A 21,098-nucleotide genomic window follows, 5' to 3' on the forward strand; every position below is an offset into this window, starting at 1 on the left:
CCCCCCACACACACACATTACTGCTGGCTTTTCTAGACTTTTGGATTATAGAGTAAGTAACCCCATTTCACCCAATTCCCCCATCCCTCTTTACTGCTGCAAGTGTGAGGGTTTCAAATACAATTCTTCAAACTTACATACTATCATCCAACTTATCATAGGTTAAAGCCCATCCTTTCCCTTCTGGTCTCAACGCAAATCTCCCTTTTCCTTCACACAGACCCTTGGCAGCCATCACCCCAGGATGTTACTCTCGCCCCTTTACAACTGACTCTCTTCACAGGCCAATCTTTAAACATCTTAATCAACCTGTGACACTTCCCTGATCAAAATATTTCAGTGGCTTCCAGTTTTCACTTACAATACAATACTAATGGAAACTAAACAGTATAAAACTATCTGTAAGGGTATACATGAGCATTTTGTTCTATAATAATTGACCACTTCACACTCTGGCCAACACCTAGCAATGTCTGGAGATATTTCTGAGCATTATAACTTTGGAGAAGAGGTACAACTGACCACCCTAGACAGAGCCCAGTCAGTACATAGACCAGCCACTGCCAACAGCATTGTTCAGCCTGGGCCAAATGCTTAAGCTGACAAACCTTGTGCTCTGTGATCTGAGTCTACTCCCTTTGTCCTCAACTTGAGTCACTTGTTCTACTCTCTGCCTCTTGCCACACAGGCTCCTTCTCACTAGGGGGCCTTTGTGTGGTAAACTATTACTGAATAAACATTCACTGAAGTCTCAGTCTGGACTAGGCCCTGTGTTCAGTTAAACAATGGGCAGGACAAACACCCATTCCTACAGAGAAGACAGGTGACTAGCTGAGATAAGGCACACAAACAAGTGATCATATGCAAGCAGGATACAAGGCAGAAAGTAAGATGCTAGGAACATACAGGATTTGTGTCCCACCTTAGGAATGCCCCACCAAGAGGTTTCAGATGAGATGGAGGAGAGGGCATGGGTTTGCATGAAAATTAAAATGGACTCTAAATGGCAAATCACATAAGTTTGGAAAATATACTAAAAACACCAAGGATGAAGTGTTTCAACGTGTCTCATCTGCACATGGCCTTAAACCACATAATCAACCATCCTTAGGAGTGGGGATGGGCTTGCATATTCTTCAGTTACCATCTCGCACAGTGTCATAAACCTAAGAACCATGTGACCAAGATAATAAAGCATTTCAGTTATATGTGTTTATTGAGGTTATCATAGAATTGTGGCGGGCCACATAAAAGCTGGTGTGAATAAACCATGGGGCTTACTTTGAGAAACATTTTGGCTGAGAAATAGGGATGAAGTAATTGCTCAAAGCACTGTATGAGCTACCATGTGACCACTGGCACAGAATAATATAAATCACTAAGAAAAAAACAAAAAGCAAGGGCAATAAAAACTACATTGGGGTGAAGGTAGGTGACATTGGGAACATTATATTTAGAAATGCTTAAAGGATGGAGCCGCTTTTGGTGAACAGCGATGCCTGGGAGTGAGGAATAGATCTTCCAGATCTTCCAGCCCACAGCATCAGCAGAACTGTGAGAATCAAGAACCCAAAACCATTTATGCAGAGCACTGGCTGGCAGTGGCAACAGAATGTCTTAAATCTAGGTTGAGATTATTTATCAAGGTTCTTCAACTGTCAGGCTAGGAGAAACATAGTCAAGAGGCAAAAGTCGGGATGGCTGAAGTGCTTTAGATGTAGGACCAATGTGTAAGAGCATCACTTCACAAATGGAACAAAGTGTGTGTTTGAAAGAGAGAGGAAGGTTGGTTACAATGCCTCACTGGTTAAACTATTACAAAAATCTAGCTTGAAATAAGAGCGCTAGACCCAAGACTGTGATAACAGGGACAGAAATGAGAAATATAGAGCAAGGTGAAGTTTGGGAGTTATTTTTTTTTTAATTAAAAATAAACTATGAAAATATATTTAAATGAAGTGTTTCACCACAAAGTTGTGTCATAAAAAAGGGATTGCCAGGGTTATGTGATATCTATCTCTAGATAACAGTCCTAAATGATTTCTGCTTCCTACAGACAGCTCTTGAAGTCACAGTTTTGGGGACGAATATTCCTGGCTTTGTAGTCTGAAGCTGGCTCTGCCCTGGCCTCTGACAATGACTCAGGAAATGACCTCAGAGAAGTACTTGTCCTTGCTGGATCTGATTTGCTTTAGAGTACTCTGCAGGTAGGATGAAGGGCATAACTAGCCAAAATGGACCCAAACAGTCAAGAGACCTGGTGTTGCTATGACAGAGTGGGGTTGTTCAGTGGAGTGGAAGGACGGATGTCATCTCAGCAGGACAGACAGCCAGAGCCACTTGACACAGAACCAAAGCAAATGCCACCCCCCAAGCATGCTGCTTCTTCCAACACTGTGGTACCCTCATCTCTCTTGTTTTCCTTTTGAATCAAGCTCATAGCATTTAATGTCTTTTACAATTTTAGGCAGAATCTCCTCCAATTTGTACATTCCACAACTCTCATTTCTGAGCAAAATGAGAACAAAACCATTTCATTCACGATAAAATGTCAGTGTTGTTGGATTTATGATAAATGACTGGCATCTACATCTGCACCATTACCACCATTATGAAAAAAAGAATAGTTTCCAGTAAACAGTCCTAAAAGGGACAGAAACTAATTTTCGTAGACCCATGTCTTATTTTAAGGACAAACATTTTTTTTAAGTTTCTAATGTTTCCTACAAGGTATGGGGATACAAAATATTTATCTATTTTATCAATCCTAAATATACTTAATTCTAAACTATCAATAAGAAAATTTGATGAGCATTAAAATAATAGAAACTCACCCCCAAATGCACATAGACCAATTTTGCCAGTGACAGACTAAAATTTAAAGTGGGTTTCCAATATTTTCAGATTAAAAATGAGTTAGTCTATGTTTAGCCTTTTCATAAACTAAACTATCACTCAGACCCCTCCTACTACTAAAAAGAGTCAATGGGGAGCCGTGCATCTCACCCTTGCCAATGAGTATAATGGCAGATGAAAAAGAATCTCCAAGGACATTCTTAAACATAAACCTGCAATTGCCTTTGTGACTGGAATACACATTACCTATGTGGCTTGGCAAAGCCCAAGCGAAAAATAGAGTTTAAAGTGGTTGAGGCTTTAATCTTTTGACATTTCTTCTCTTGTGTATGTGTATCCATATGCATATCTTAAGGGGTGAATGGACACAGAAAGAGATGGCTGGATAGCCAGATAAATTATATATATATATATATATATATATATATATATATATATATATATGTCATTCACAAATAATCTACTTATAAACTCTATACTTCCAAGAGTTTATGAAGTCAGAGACCATTTAAAGACATTTCCCACAGTAATAAATAGATTCCCAAAGTAATAAACAGATTTTTAAAAGGATAAGTAAAAAAGATTATTTTCATGTTGGTAACATATTATTTGTCTTCCTAAAGCAAATAAAAGCTCCTAGAGAAGAACAAAAATTGTTTACTTGACTTTTGAAGTCAAGGCTGACCTTTAACTTAACTTGCTACACAACTGAGGACAACTGTGATGTATTTCACAATACAAAAATTAATGTTATTAATCAAATTATTGTATGCAGTGCTATCACAGATAAGAACCTGATTTCTTCTAATATTTCTGCCAGGATGACTTGAGGAAATTAATAAAGCATATTTCATTGGTGTCTAGTCAAAGGTACTTAAACTCTTGTGACAGTCTTGTTATAAAATTCAGTTATAAAGTTTTTCATAAAACAGGCTGGAGAGATGGCTCAACGGTTAGGAGCACTGGCTGCTAATCCAGAGGTACTAAGTTCAATTCCCAGCAACCAAATGGTGGCTCACAACCACCTGTAATGAGATCCGATGCCCTCTTCTGGCTGCAGGGATGCATGGAGGTGGAACACTGTATACAAAAAGTTTTTCATAAAACAATATAGTGATCATTTTTAAATGTTCCCAATAAGAAGCAATCACATAAAGAAACATGCTATCTCCTCGCTTCTGCCCCAACCTATAACAAGTGAATTGTTTAGGCAGAGAAGAATTTAATGAACTTCGCTAATATCAGATTTTAGAAACAAGTTTTGAGGGTCTGGGGAGATGGCTCAGTGGTTAGGAGCATCTCCCCCTTCTCTTCCAGAGGACTCTAGGGGCCCATAACTGCCTGTAATTTCAGCTCCAGGGGTCAAATGTCTTCTCTGACTTCTACAGGCACCCACATATGTGACATACACTCAGACAGGCACACATGCACACACAAAAATCAAACCAAGATGGCAAGAGCGAAGAACTGTCCCCATTATGCTCCTTAATTATAAGCAGATAAGGCTGTGAGACTCAGAGTAGGACACTGAAAAATGTCCAATAAAAGCCTGAAAACCAGGCCACAGTTCTGTTGTGGGAGCAAGGCATAAACACATTGCAGTTCAACAGCCATCTTCAAATTGGAAACTTGGTGTACAATGCATATGTACAGTTATGTTAATGGAAGTTTCCAACTGAAGACTCAACCGTTCCCCCAATGATAATTCAAAATCAGTGCCTTATTTATATCAGTGACCACCTCAAGTTTTTGTTCTGTGAAATTCTGCTTTCTGGCCTCCAGCATTCCATGGGAATAGACATCAGTAATTCTCATGCTCTCACAATTTTCGTTCTATTAAAATACAAGTGCATCTTCATTCTACCAGTCCACCTTATTGAATATGCCAGGAAATCACTGTACCCCATATCAATATTTCTCTTAGGATTTCAGCAGCTGTACAGGGAGCTGTCCTCTTGACCACCCTCTGTGCCAAGGAAGTCAACACCACACAGCTAGGCTTTCCACTAGAGTCCTTACCCCCCTTCCCAGACCACTCTCTCTCTCTGGCTTTTTCCTTCTGCCACCCCATTGCTAAATTCATCCTGGTGATATACTTTCCTGTTTCTGGGTGTGATTCTAATACATTTTCATGCTTCTCTTATATGGTGATTGTGAAAAGATAATGAGTTAATATATAATATAAAGTGCTTAGAAAATGACCTGCCTCATGGTCAGTAACCATTAAGTTTCTACCTCTTTTTACTTTTATTAGTCCTCTATCATCCCCAACATGGCATCTTTAGAATTATTTGTGACCTAAAATATCACTAGACATGGAGAAAATTTACCTAATATATTAACAGTTTAGGCAGCTCTCTTGAAAAATTCCCTATACCACTAAAACATTTTCTCTTGGCTCATGACAGTGCCATTAAGCCAATATTTGCAAACCCTGAAATATAAGAATAAAAATTTTTTTCTCCATACTTTATGGTCTATAATATCTTGAGATGAACCTTTCAAGGAAAGGAGGTATAGTAGGCATATTAACACTTACCAACAGCTTGTAACTGGATATGTGAAAAATAATAATAAATCTTTGCTCATTCCCCAGCACTAAGAATGGATGTGATTAAAGCGACGGAAATGTCAATTACTCTGACCTGATTTGGTCATTATGTACTGTCTACATGTTTCAAATTGTCACATTAACCCCATAAACAGATGCTATCCGCTTTTTCGTGTGTACAAGAGTGGGAATGAAAGCTAGGGCCTTGCACTTTAGATAAGCACTCTATCACCTAGCTACCCACTTCCTAGCCCCTAAAATCTGCTTGGAAAGGAAAAAAAAATCTGTGTTTATTTAACAGAGAGCAGGTGCTTTAATTAAATCTTCGATTACCATGTCTTCATGAAGGTGGTTACCACACCCAAATCAGAAGTGGTAAAACTGGTACATATACTTTCCCTTGATAATAAGAAAAGCATGTGTCAAAACATCTTCCTCATATTTAAGTGACTGCATCCTGAGATACCACACCAAGGACCTTGTCAACACTAACTGATCTTTGTATGACTTTTCATTATACTGTAACTCTCAATAAAGCTGGCTTGGTTTTGAAACAATTGGTATTATCAAGAACTAAGAAGACAGTAGAAGGCAATGGCTACCATGTTTATGGGCACATACCTTGAGCTTATGTTCTTTCCTGTTCACAATTACAGCCGTGATTTGCTGGTCCATGAAAATCAGAATGGTAACTAACAAAGCCGGGATAGCAGCAGCAAGACACACCCACCAGGGGTTTCCTCCAAACGGTGGGACAAACCAGCCCCGGTTAGGACTTGTTGGCTAGAAGCAAAGAGATAAAACTTTTTTCAGAACAATGTTAATAATATATGCTATATGGGTAAAAAAAAAATCAATGTTTGGAGGGTCAACAGTAGGAACAGTTATAGTCTGGAAGAAAAGATTATTTAAGAGAAGTCTTCCCAAAGAGTGTTATTTTTGGAGCTATTCCCAAAAGGGAAAGGGAGGGGAGAGGAGAAGAGGGGAGGGGAGGAAAAATGCAGGCTATTGGGAAAGCAGGGGTGGGTGATATTTTGAATACATGAAATCAGTTGGGATAAGGCATCAGATGGAAAACAGAAAAATCTAACATTAAGAGACACAGAAGAAAACTGCAATGTAATATTCAATAAAGAGGTACCAAAAAATTACAAAGCCATCACAAATTCTGTTTGAATTTTAGCACTGGACAGAAGTTCTTTTCTACTTCTGCCAGATAAATGGCTTCATACCATACAAAAAGGTAATTTATATTGTATAACTAATTGTAACCTTTGTATCTTTTATTTTATAAGTGAAAATTATCCAGAAAAGATGAAATCCCCAGAACTGTTTCAAAAAAACAGGAAAAGTTCTCATTTTCCTCTTTTAGTACATCATATATGCCTTTTACAGAAAGCAAATGTCTGCTATTTCCAACTTTAAGAAAAGCATATAAATGTAAAGATAATACTACTCATGAATTTCTTTCTCCTTTTTCCTCCTCCTCTTCCTTCTTCTTTTTGTCAGGGTCTTATTCTACAGCCCAGGCTGTCCTGGAATTGCCTATGTAACACAGACTGGCCTTGAACTTATATCAATCCTCCTATCTCAGTCTCTTGAGTGCCAGACTTATAGGCATAAACACAAATCCTATATGCTTTTGTTCAAAACTCCATTACAGAAGCAAAATTCACCTTCACACTACCAGTATCACACATATGAGCTTGTAACAAAATCCATCCTCACTGGGCATTGGTGGCGCACACCTTTAATCCCAGCACTCGGGAGGCAGAGGCAGATGGATCTCTGTGAGTCTGAGGCCAGCATGGTCTACATAGCGAGTTCCAGAACAGGCTCCAAAACAATATAGAGAAACCTTGTCTTGAAAAACAAACAAACAAACAAAAAACAAACAAATCCATCTTCACACTAACTGTACAACAACACATGTGAACTTGTAACAAAATCCATCTTCACATTACAGTACCACACATTGTGAGCTTGTAAGGCAAGACATTTTATCTTGCTTATTAAAGCATTTCATCCCCCCCAGGATGAAGTCCTGCTCCAGGCAAACATTTAAAAAATACTGATTTAAATGTATTACTTATTAAATTAACTAGAATTTATCTTTGTTAATGAATATGATATTGTGCCAAAGATATTCCTTATTGTCATGTATGTGGATGTATGCATGTGTATCCCTTTCTCATCAACTAGTTATATAAAACTGCCATCAGCTTAATATTGTTTGACATTATTATCTCAGCAGTAGAAAAAACAGACTAAGGATTGTTCTAGAAAATAGGTTAATTTTTTTGCAATGGAAAACTCATAGAAATATAACTATGAATGACTGTCATATAAGTCTTATATATTACACACACACACACACACACACACACACACACACACACACACACGGAGGGGGGGAGAGAACCCAGAAAATACATAGTTCTTCTATTTCTTTAAACAAGCTTCATATTATAAGTGTTCCTGGAAAGTAGTTTGGTAGGAAGGAAAGGCCATAATTTAGAATGTGAAGGCTTGAATTCTACCTTCACAGTTTATCCCCATTCCTGAAGAAGTGATGGGCATTTGCATAGTGTTTGTGAACGTCACTGGTTTATAAAACAGACATGATGATGATTATGTGTGCATTTCTCAGAACTGCTACCTGAATCAGGCTAATTGGATCTATAAAAGTATCTGAAATATCCTAAAATAAATAAGGCCAAGATAGTTCATGCTATGTGCTATTTTAAAATAAAAGTCAATAAAACACAACTCTAAATTTGATCCTAACTGTAGCATTTAATTTTAGTGAAAAAACCAGACTAACTATAAGTGAGCCTTATAAAGGATTACTTTGAGGGAAAAAAAGGCTAATTATGCAAAACTAACTGAAGTAAATTCACAATAAACTACATTAGGGGATAAGAAAGAAAGCCTAGGGGTTTGAGGAACAAGCACAAGAGAGACATTCACTCACCTTGAACTCACTTGGCACAATCAGTTTTGGAGTGTCCACACCTACTAGGGCATCTATTACACAGAACACAAGGATGGACAAGATAATGGCAAAATCACTGATCAGTTTTCTTGCCTGAAAAAATAAACAGAGAAAGGATTATTTAGTAGCAGATACACGTGCCACTGCCTATGTTTGAAGTGGAAAAGAATTTGATATTTACTAACAATTTATCAACAAATTAACCTCTGGACAGACATGAAAGACATTTGTATAAGAATAAAATCTAAGCACACATTACACAATGAAGTAGAACTCAGTTAATCTGGAAAGCAATGCTGTGAAGAGACACTGTGATCTAGGCGACTATTGCAAAGAAAGCATTTAATCGGGGGCTTGCTTATTGTTTCAGAGGTTAGACCATTATCATCATCATGGCACACAGGCAGACGGTGGTGGTGAAGTATCTGAGAGTTCTACACCTTGGTCTGGAGGCAGAAAGAGACTGGGCCTGGCATGAGCTTTTGAAATCTAAAAGCACACCCTAATGACATGCTTCCTTCAACAAAGCCACACCTTTGTCATCAAGACCACATCTCCAAGTCCTTAGAATCTTTTCAAACAGTTCCATTTATTGGTGACTAAGCATTCAAATATATGAATGAGCCTATGGGGATCCATTCTTATTCAAAACCACCACAAACAGAAATCCCATTAAGTAGCCTGAAAATGGCACAAATCTATCAGGAGAAGATTTCAAACTCCAATCCATTGAGCAAAATCAGTATCAAGATCCACAATAAAGTCCAGAGCTGGTTTACAAAAACTGAAGGCTGTACAAGCTTTCTCTAAGAAAGCATCCCTTGTTGGATTAGTGCTGGAATACTCTTTGATATGAGGAATGTCTTCATTACTAAAGTGTGATCACCATTATTTGGTCATCCAATGTCCTAAGCGCCTCCTCTGGTCAGGACAAGGTGCGAGCATTAACCCCGGTGCTTTCCCATGAAGAGGTGCAGAATGACTATTTACAAGTCATTAAGGTATTCATAGGTGTCTGGGTCAATGTCAGAGTCTTCAATTCGATTCCAATGATCAATGTGTCTGTTATTATGCCAATATAAAGTTGTCTTCATTAATATACCTCTATAGTTGAGCTTGAAGTCAGGGATGGTGATGTATCCAGAAGTTCCTTTCTTGTATAGGATTGTTTTGGCTATCCTGGATCTACTGTTTTTCTATGTGAAGTTGAATATTATTCTTTTGAGGTCTGTGAATAATTGTGTTAGGATTTTGATGGGGGTTGCATTGGATCTGTAAATTACTTTTGGTTAGATTGACATTTTTATTATGTTGATCCTATCTACCCAAGTGCATAGGAGACAAGACACATAGATTGCCTGGGAAGGGGAACTAGATGAGTTCGCATGGGCAAGATGGGGGCATTAAGGGGAGGGGATGGGGGATGAGAACATGACAAAACAGGATGGTTGAGATGGGGGAGGGATGGGGTGAGAGCAAGGAAAGAGGTATCCAGATAGAGGGAGCCATTACAGGGCTAGGGAGAAACTTAACGCTAGGGAAATTCCCAGGAATCCATAAAGATGACCACAATTAAGAACCCTAGTAATATTGGAGAAGGGGCTTAAACTGGTCTTCCCATGTAATCAGATTAGTGACTACCCTAACTGCCATCATGGAACCTTTATTCAGTAACCAACAGAAGCAGATGTAGAAATCTACATCCAAGCACCAGGCAGAGCTACTGGAGTCCAGTTGAAGAGAGGGAGGAACAGGGGTGGGGGGTTAAAGATTATGACAGTTGGGGAGCCTGCATGGAACTGACCTAGGCCCTCTGCATGTGCGCAACCATTTTATAGCCTGGTCTGTTTGTGGGACTCTTGGCAGTGGGACCAGGATCCATCCCTAGTGCACGAGATAGCTATTTGAAGCCCATTCCATATGGTGGGATACCTTGCTCAGTTTTGATGGTGGCGGCAGCTGGGGAGTGGGGGGGGGCTTGGTCCTGCCTCAACTTGATGTTTGTTGACTCCCAATGAGAGGCCTTACCCTTTCTGATGAGTGAATGAGAAAGGGGTAGGAGGAACACAGTGTGTGTGGGGGGGGGGAGATGATGAGAGGCAGGGGGAATTATGGTGTATATAAAATGAATTAAAAAAGTCATTAAGGGGAGCACAGAATGCTTTGGTTGTATTAGGGTGCCTCTATAATCTCTAGAGGCACTACAATGGGCCTAATAGCTTAACTAGAACAGACAACTGAGTTTCTCATGGGAGGTAACAGTCATGTGTCATTGAATTGTTCATTAAGAATTATTCAGTTCTTCATATTTTTCTTGGTGGTAAGAACTTCTTATGAGCAAAACAGACATAATCCATATCTTTATGTAGCCCCAAGCCATGTTATATCCAACAAAGCTTGCTGCTATGTAGAATTAGGGTTGATTTCAATATCAAACGACTCTCAAGGCTAATGGTCAGTTTTCTGATGATGCTAGATGGCAGAGATGGACTGGCCAAGGCATGGTTCTCAAGATAATGAGCTCCAGGAAGTGAAACTATTTCCAAGTGTTCAGTAGAAGCTGAAGCAAGGAAAGGAAATTATGTGATGATGCAGCAGGGATTAATTCTTAGAATTTCCATATGTCAGGGGCTACAGTATTAGCTAGCAGTTGAACCAAAGATGCTGCTTCTTCTGGCTGGGAATTCTTCACCTTCCAGGTCAGATTCTGCTAGCTTTACTTTGCTGGAGAAGTACACACCATGGAAGAAAAGGACAGCTATCAGGGATAAGTCCAATTCAATTGCACACAATAATGTCAAAAGCAAACAGATGACAGAAATCAAATTCAGAAAACATAGGATAACAGTTACAATCACATTTGCTACAAGCAGATGTTATGGGTGGGAATTTCAACATCATTATTCGCAATATAAATACACAGCCTTTATTAGCTTCAATTGCTTCATCTGCGAAAGAGAGGCAGAATAATACCACTAACTTCACATCAGTTTTCCTTATCAAAATTAAAAATGATTAACCCTTAAGGTACTCAACATAATGTCTGGATAAATTATTATTGTTATTTCATGTTTCAGGAGGCCTCTTGGCTGCGAAGACTATTCAAATAATTTGATTATCTACTGCCAAGAAGGTCTGAGATGGATATTTAATTCTAAGAAACAAACTGCTACACAGAGACTATTTTGATTGGAAATACCTTGGATTGATGTTGCCCAAGCCTCAATACTGGATAAAACTCATCAGTTAAATTTTGTACAAGTAATGTTGACAACAGAAATTTGGGATAGCCTGGTAAAGGTTGATCGTAGGAAGCAGTTTCCTTCCTTCCTCCCTCTCTCCCTCCCTTCCTCCCTCCCTCCATGCTTTTCCTGCTTTTTCTCTTCCTTCCTTCTTTATTTTCTTCCTTTCTTTCTTTCCTTCCTCCCCTCCTTCTTTCCCACTTCAAAAAAATGATGAGGTCCTTGTAGAATATGTACAAAAAAAATTAGAAAAAGTATTTCCCAATTTCTCTATAAAAGAAATTCTAATATCTGAAACACATCTGTATGTTGTTTATAAGTCTATTCACGGGTATGTGAACATACAATCTTTGACATTCTGATGTTAGGGAGTTTCTTTGAAATAAGGTCTCACCATACAGTTCCACGAAAGACATGATCCTCAGCTTCCCAAGTGCTAAAATCACAGGTGTGTACCATCACCCTCAGCCCACATCCTGTTCTGTGTGTCCCTTTCACATTTTTTCCAATATCATATCATTTGGTATTTTCCACAACAGTAACATTAATGATGTCAAAACACTATGCTAATTGGATAACAAAAGTCCTTTTTCCTAAGATCCTACTGTTCAGACTGCTCCCAATTTCTTTACAGTGAACAATACCATAAAGAAACATTTGCAAACTTATTTACGTGGAATAAATTACTATGGACAGAATTGTCCTGTCAATGTGTATATTAAAATATTAGGCTTTGGGGACATAACACCAGATTACCAGCCAGAATGTAGTACTGATTTGCCAATTTCACTCTACCTAACATACAAATGACTCTGGGTAATGTAAAAAATTAAATCCATACTCAAAGGGGAAATAAGTTGCTACCTCTGACAACATTCAAAAGAACATAAAACAATCAAATCTCATAAAACTGTTTTGTGTGTGTGTGTGGCTTAGCAAAATATTCAATATCTTTTCCCATTCTGATTCTCATATTTCACATAGATTCTACACAAATGCATCATGCTTTTAAAGTGACATTAATATTTATTCTCAGAAGTATCTCATTCAATGGCATAAAGCCAACACTACATGGACAGAAAGCAAGCACAGAGTTCCAAGATCAGATTACTTGTATGGTAACAGGCCAGACAACCAAGGTCACCTTTCACAGTTGTGTTTTGATCTAGGGATGCTATGATGCTCTAAAGACATTTTGAAAACTGAGTTTACTAGACTTTCCAGTCTACCCAACTGGTTACACGAGGTTCAATTCCTTCCATCTCTTCATGCACTCTCTCCTCTTTAGACTATTGCCATAATGATTTTCTTCAATCACATACTTAAAAATTGATGCCTTTCAGGACAGACCATGTTTCTAAAGTCCAGACCAGTCTATCTGATACTTCCACTTGGAAGTATTTGTTAGTGGAATCTCAAAATTATGACAAAAAAATTAAGTTCTTAACCTCCCTTAGTTCATCCTCCCCAGCCCATCCTGCCTGACCACTGATGACCAAGCCTTTCTTCTATTACTGTCCTCCATTGTAATAGATGGCAGCTTAATTTACCCTATTATTCAGGATAAAAGAAATACCCTTTCAACCCACTAAAAAAAATCCTTTATTAACAATTATCTTGAAAACATACCTGGGATCATATTACGTTACCTCATTTAGTTCACTGCTTTAGCATCTTACATGGTTTCTCTGATTCATAGTTGTCAGCCTTCAGTATCATATCTCTGTCATGGATTGCCGTGAATTTGGGGCAAGTCTAGTTCAATAGCAAGTTCAGGCTAATTTAGGCTATAATGTGAGTCAAAGTAGTAAAGTCTGTGAAAGTCTGACTAGCCATTAAAGGCCTTCGGTTGAATAAAGAGGACCAAGTACCAATGAATGCAGGCAATGCTTAGAAAAAACAGGAAATGCATTGTCTCCTAGAGCCTCCCAGAGGGACACAGTCCTTTTCATCTTGATATTCGGGCTAGTGAGACCAATTTCACACTTGTTACATTCATATTTTAATTTGAACCTCCAGATCTACTTCTTAGATCCAATGTTTTCTTGTTCTAAAACTACCATGTTCATGGTAATTTGATAAGATGATTGGGTTATTTTAATAAGATAATTTGGTAAGATAATAAGGTAATAAGATAATAAGATAATTTGACAAGATGACTATAAGAAAATAAGTATTCTGAATATATTCATATGTGCAGCATATATGTGTATATATGTATATGCTTTATACATATAATATATATATGCATATATAATATATATATATATACAAATATCAGAGGTGTGTGTGTGTGTGTGTGTGTGTGTGTGTGTGTGTACACACATATATTGATTTTGATAGAATTCCTGGGCAATGGCTGTCTTGTTAAATGTTGCACTATTATAACATTGGTGCAAAAGTTGCTGAAAAAACAAATTCTGACAAATATAAGAATTATAGTCCTTAAAATTTATAGAAGATAAACAACAACCCATTAATGATGATGCTAAATATCGCTGGCAGAGCTATAGAATTCTGTACAACATATTAATTTGTATTTCTCTTCCCCCTTAAATCATATAATATCTAGTTGAGGAACTTTAGAAATCACTCCTAGATGTGTTTATGACTGATAAGGAGACAGTAATAGTTGATCTCGTCTCAAATTTCCAAACACATTTAGAAAAAGAAAAGTATATTATTTCCTTTCATTGTCTTCTCTTTCAAAACAATATTTATGGAAGTCAACACACTAATAAAAATAAAATCAGATAATCATATTTGTAATTCTCCATTATCAACTAGTGGTGATAATTAACATTAGAGGTGCAAATGTTTTTATGAAAAAAATATTTTTTTACAGGATATTATGCCCAAATCTGTGGATACAGAGACCTCATATTTAGTTTTGATGGACAAACCCAGTACTAAGTGTCTCTGAACTAACTTTCAAAATCTTTTGGATTTAAGAGAAAAAAAAAATGAAGATATTGTTTTGTTTTATTTGTTTGCTTGTTTGTTTTGTTTTTTTTTTTTTTTTTTTTTTTTTTTTTTTTTGGTTTTTTGAGACAGAGTTTCTCTGTGTAGCTTTATAGACCCAGCCCAAGTACCGAGATTAAATGCATGCATGCACCACCACCTGGCTAACTTTGATGTTTTTAAAAATAATTTTTCATGGTACATGGATATGCTGCAACATGTACTACTTATGAAAGAGAAGCATGTCTGAATTAAGAAAATAATGACCTTTGTGTAGTAAGACTAGTTTTGACAGTTTTGCTATTTTTATTAGAAAAAAATTGAAAATTGTCTTCTATCCTCTACAAAATTAATTAGACAATATCTCAATTAACCTAGAATTCTGCAAACATATAAAATATTTAAACTACCAAACTAAAGAAAAAAATTAAGTGGATAAGAAAGACAATTCTAATAATCATTTGCTGTTCTTTTTCTCAGGCAAAAACAACCCAATAAATCTATTATAAATGCACTTTTTATGAAGGATGATACCATATTAATTATTGAGGAAGTCATAATCATGGAGACACCAACAGCGAGAAGCTTGTTAATTTACAGTGGGAAAAAAATAAATTTGGTTCCTCGGAAGCCCCAGAGGACATTCAGTTTTCAGTTTGCATGAACCGCAGCTGCTCTTAAATTAACTGGGGTGGGTGTGGATGGTGGGCGCCTGTAGAGCCACTTGCAATGAATGGAGCTGCCACAGGGAGATAAGTACAGCAGCAGCAGATGCCCCCGGGGCTCTCAGTAAATATTAATCTATGATGTCAAGTCCTCTAATGAGAGAAATGCTTGGGATTTGTACACAATAGTGTAAAAAAGCATTTATTCTAGAAGAAAAATACACTAGACAAATATGAACCTTTTGGCAGTAATAGGCATAAAAAGGCATTATCATTTTGAAATTTGATCTCTCTATATAGCTTGTTAAAAAAAATAAAAACAAACAAACAAAAAAAAAAACATTAACTTACTCACAGTAGTGATCTTTTCTTCCCCCCATAGTAGTGATCTTAACTCACTGTATTTTGCTCTAATAATACCTGCTCTATTCTAAATTCGATAGAAATCTGGTTCAGACAGTAGGGTTTACTTTCATAAGTAGAATTTAGCAATCACTAACAGAACACTTCTCCTTTCCTGACTCAAAACTGGGCATTTCAACAAGAGACTAAATAGGTACGTGCTACAAACAAATAATCAAATTACATGGGAAAAACTATGATCCAATCTTTTTACTTGAGACTAAAACTGAAAAACAATCTTAGGCTGATCTAGAGAAAGGTAACCGAGGAGTCAAGATTTAGGAGACCTATCAGAAGAAAAATGGTGATTTTTTTTTTCTTCTTCAGCTTCCCTAAGAAGCTGTGGGAAGAATGTCTCCCAACATTAGAAGTCTACTATAGTAAAGCAAACTTCAACTTGCCTGTGTAACTCCTAGGAGTATGGGCTGACCCTGTGAACAGTGGCTGTGGGAGGGAAAGACCGATTTCTGTCTGTATGTTTGTGGGAGGGTGGGTACTTATCCCAGAGACTCTCAAGCAACGGAAGACCACAGCTTTTCAGAAATGCAGAGGCAAAATTAGACTCACTCACATTAAAGTGCACTAAAAGCCAATTGCCCCAAATTCCCAACTTTTTTTCCTAAGGTCTCCTTGTCTATAACTCAAACCAGCATAATAAAGGGTTTCAGGTCCGATGAGGAAAGTTAACTTTAGAATTTATATTAAAACACAAGACTTTAGCTTTAAATGGTTAATTAGGAATTGGACAGCCTAGGAGCAAGAAACAGGTGTTTTACGGCATACATCTGAATGTTGTTGACTCTCCTGTGATGGACAAGTTAGCTGAATGTGCTTCGAACCAAGAGGATAACATGGTCAGAGGAGATGACTTCTTCTATCTATAGCCTGCCTCTGGACCAGCCTGCCTCTGGACTCACAACACTGGAATCAACCATCACTCTGAATTTTATCTTAATTGGCCCTAAATTTAAGTTAACTGTAATATTTTTGGTTGTTGTTGTTGTCTTGCTTTTTTGTCACATATCTGTTGAGAGCTGAAGTATTTGTAGTGAGTGTAAAAAAATTCTAAAAGGCTGACTTGTATTTATAACTAAATGTCCCTTTGTCATTCTTCATAGAATAAATGTGGAAAAAAAAGTTAGACAAAAGCAAATTTGACTTTCAAAATGACTTTCCTAGGTATAAAATATCAAAAGGACTGGGAAAAGATCTGATATGCGCTGTGACAGAAAAAAATCCTATTAAATGAATTTCAATGGTGTGATATGGCTTGATATTTTTGAACTATACAAATGTCACCAAGTTTTACTAACAACAGAAGGGACAGAATATACACCTATTATTTCTTACTCACTTTTAATATGTTAGGTGTTTTAGTTTGACAGTTTTTACTGTTCAACAAGAAAGTTCTAAGAGAAAAGAAAACAGAAATGGAGTGTCACCCACATCTTAGAACTGTTTACAAAATAAATATCTCTTACCTCTTAACACAGTCAACTTTAGTAGGACAGTGATAGCCAAACTGTCAACAAAGAATCATGGTTTCAAAATTATAACTATCCATGAAATCATAGGTTTTCCTGTGGTTTATGCCCATTAAAAACAAAATGTATTTCCTAGCTAAAATGCATTTAAATTCTGGAATAATATACTTTGTTTTCATTCCTAATGCCGGTTTTTCAAAACCTGCCATCAGCATGGGCCATAAAATGACACAAAAAATGTGATCTCTCAGGAGATCTTTATTGTGAATGGAAATGAATGACAAAAAGTCATACTTATTTGGAAGTACAGAAATCCAACTTACTTTTACCCATATTAAGTGCCTACTACATGTAAGGTTCTTGAATCACTCATGTTTGTGTCCTTCACCTAGCATAATGTGAAGCACACATTAGAATAACCATCATTTTGTTCTATATGGGATGAATATGCTACTTAATAAGATACACAATAGCAGCTTGTTGAGGAAAGAGCAGCAATGGATAGTTTGCACCATCTAAATATAATGTGGAGAGTAGTATAGCTGTTGATATTAGCTGGAGTTTAGGGATTATTATTATTTATATAGCTTGGATATGTATGTAAAAATAGCTAATGATTACTCCAGGTTTAGATTTGAAACCTCTTCCTCTGGGGGTGTGAGATAATTAAGTGATTCCTGAAGAAGGCATTCTTGTGCCTACTGCATATATATGAGCCAGACACATGGAGGACAACCACATCAAAGGACCAATGGTTTTGGCTAAATCATAGTATGCTATAGCTTTTTAACTTTTCCTGTCATGATCTGATCCTGCTGTATCTTTAAGCTCCACTTGTCTTTTGTTTCAAGTATGGAACAATAGCAGCATTCTTCTATGCAGGCAATCATTCACTGGTGTGGCACACTGGAAGAACAGTCATGTGAATGCCTTGAGCCATCTGCCACAGACAATCACACACTGTGCTGTGATGTTCCTCCTAGAAGTTTGATGCTAAAAGACTCTGACTTTGAAGATGATCTAATAGACCAGTTATAGTACAGGATGGAGGATTGATGTGCCTCTTTAAAAAGAATGGGGGGACATCAGGCACCAGTGGAATTCTGGTATTCTAGCCATATTCCATCAAGTGTCAGGGCTCTGTAGCAGGCCTGATGTACCAATTATATAATCAGCCTAACAAAGTTAATCTGCTTCATCCAAAGTACTTATACTGTTGCACTGCTATTTGCTCCATGAGATACAGAAGGGGAGTGAGTCACTGACCCTACTCTGGTCAAAGGCAATGAAGACCATACTTAGGAAAACCTAAGTACTGGTGTAAAGGGTAAGGTCGATGGTAGAACAACCAAGCAACCTATAACAAGTTTGATATGAAAAAGAAGAGCATTTTTGCATGGCATGGAATGGACATCATATTTTGCTACACTGGTCCATTATCTACACCTCTGTACAATGAGTTAGTTCCTTTCCATCTGGGTCTGGTCAGTAGCAGTATAGGAAGAAACAGAAAGAGATGGATGGAAGAAAATTAGGGAGAAGAAGGTACAGTGGAGGGGACAGTAGAGATAGATGGATGGATAGATGATAGATAGATAGATAGATAGATAGGTAGATAGATAGATAGATAGATAATAGATGATAGATAGATGACAGATGTGTGTGAAAGATAGATGATTGAAAGATAGATGATAGATAAGTAAATGACAAACAAATGTGTGTGAGATAGATAGATGATATATATGATAGGTGTGTGTGTGTGTGTGTGTGTGTGTGTGTGTGTGTGTGTGTGTGTGTGTGTGTGTATGAGAGAGAGAGCGCAGGGTATTGAGTGCTATTCCAGCTGGCTCCTTGTCAGATGGCCTGACTGACTGAATACTCAAATCCACATTCACATAATTTCTCAAGATCCTTCCCTTTTCCTTCATTTTGGGTTCAATCCATCACTCCTTTCCACATGCTCCCGGCCAAGGATAGCAGCAATTTCACTGTCACTAACACTATGATACCATAGTGTCCTGTATTTTCTCTAACCTCAACTTCACAAACAATAACTTCATCAAATGATCCTAAACGATAATTTTAAATGATCCTAATTTGAGTTCATTACTTGATTCACACTGGGACCCTGACACGAAATATCATTGTAAAGATTCTCACCATTGGTGGCCAGGAGGATGGGTTTCATTACCAGTTGAGATAACACATAGAGGAAGAGAGTTGGTTCAGTTGTAGGAATAAAGTAAAGCACATTCTGAATTAGCTGTGTGGTACTTGTGAATCATCTACAGGGAGAGACTCACCGCAGCTGTGAAAAAAAGTCTGGCCTGAACAGTGAGAAAATTATCAATGTGTGGATGTCTGTAAGATTTGATCATTGACTTGTATGCTACACTTAAAATTACAAAAATACTAGCACTTAGAACAACATTAATTATTGTCTAGCTGAGCTCTCCCTCGGTAGATGAGGTAACTAAGTCTGCAGTGAAGCATCAGAGGGCACACTGTTAGTTAATGTGTGTCAGACTCTGCCTAGATTCCTTTGTGTATACTTGTTTCGCAAAATACAGCATTTATTGTTATGTCAGTGACTTCCACAAGTTAGCAAACACTGAGCACCCAGTGTGAAGTTGATATAAAGAACAAAATAAAATTGTATTAATTTTTAAACAGTTCACTGAATTAACTAACAAGTAATCCAAACATGTAGAAATGAAAGAACTACGTTAAACATGTAAATTTTCATTGTTAATATGCAAGCTCAGCAGTGTATACACTTGTCTGTTTTTATCCACAGAGGCCATCCATCTAGATGACAGCTTGAAGTAAGCACATTGAAACAAGTAGATATAAGCATTATTATTATTCTCTTATACATATGCATGTCTTATGTTGTGTTATTATTTACATGAATTATATAAGATGCAAGTAAGTGAAAACATCATAACTGTTGAAAGCCATTTCAATAGAAAGCCTAACTAGAACACTATGACTTTTCTATTTTCTCAATTTTTCTACTTTCTCTGAAGTATTTATCAATAGCAAATAAATAAATAAATAATAAAAAAACCTTAAACTTATTAAATATTGGGCTTATATGGTAGAATTTTCCAAAGTCTGAATTTGAGAGCTACTATTTCAAGATAAAAGTGATGTTTACCTGTATAGTTAAGATGATCACTGTTAGGCTGTGAGGTAAGTTAGCAAGATGGTGGGACAGGATTTTCAGATGCTCTTCCTCCCATAGAAATATCAGATTGAACAATATCTACCTTATAAATGACTTCACCAGGCCTAAGAATGCCAAATTAGTGATTACATAGCACATCTGTGTAGGCTACAGGTAAGTTAAGATACAATGATGAGGTTAGGAAAGAAAATCATATGCTACACACATCACTCTCTCTTCAAACCCATGCAATACAACTTAAAGGCAGATTTCCTCTGCTTAGAGACAAGATAGGAAATGAGCTCATAGACACAAATAATAGACATGGCCAAGAGAAATCAGTGTGAGGACAAGATGAGCTCCCATTGCCTCAGCCTCTAATTGAGTACCAGGGACTGCACAGAGCTAGTCTGGTCCAGCAACCCTAGGTTCTGTAATTTCCCCACAACTCAGTCTGTTTTCTATCCCATATTGAACTAGCCACAGACCCTTAGAGTATAAACTCCCCCTAATACCAGGGGAGAGACAATGGACTCAGCCCCTGTGATGTCGTGGCCTCTAGGCCTACTCAGCACCAGGCCACTCTCTGTGTTCCCAGACTTCAGGCCACTCCAAATCCCAGTCCATACCAGAACCAAAAGCCTCCACATAGGAAAGGAAGTTGAGATATAGGCAATGTGCCCTTATTGATAGAAAATCTTAGAAATCCACTAACATAAAACCAAAACTCAGGGCTGATTAAATTCAGTAAAATTAAGGATATAAGAACAATA

General features: G+C 37.4%; 1 protein-coding gene across 2 annotated transcripts in view; it reads right to left on the minus strand.

Annotated features, from left to right (window-relative positions):
• The window catches only part of Slc4a4 (solute carrier family 4 member 4), a 321,804-nt gene that overhangs the window by 25,878 nt on the left and 274,828 nt on the right, over positions 1–21,098 (minus strand). For both annotated transcript variants that reach the window (XM_051198120.1, XM_051198119.1), the window contains exons 17-18: positions 8,382–8,495; positions 6,029–6,190 (exon numbers count right to left, since the gene is read on the minus strand). In XM_051198120.1, the coding sequence (XP_051054077.1) occupies positions 6,029–6,190; positions 8,382–8,495 (276 nt within the window). The remainder of the gene's footprint in view (positions 1–6,028; positions 6,191–8,381; positions 8,496–21,098) is intronic.

Source organism: Phodopus roborovskii, unplaced genomic scaffold, assembly GCF_943737965.1.
Source record: "Phodopus roborovskii unplaced genomic scaffold, PHOROB, whole genome shotgun sequence".
Classification (NCBI taxonomy): domain Eukaryota; kingdom Metazoa; phylum Chordata; class Mammalia; order Rodentia; family Cricetidae; genus Phodopus; species Phodopus roborovskii.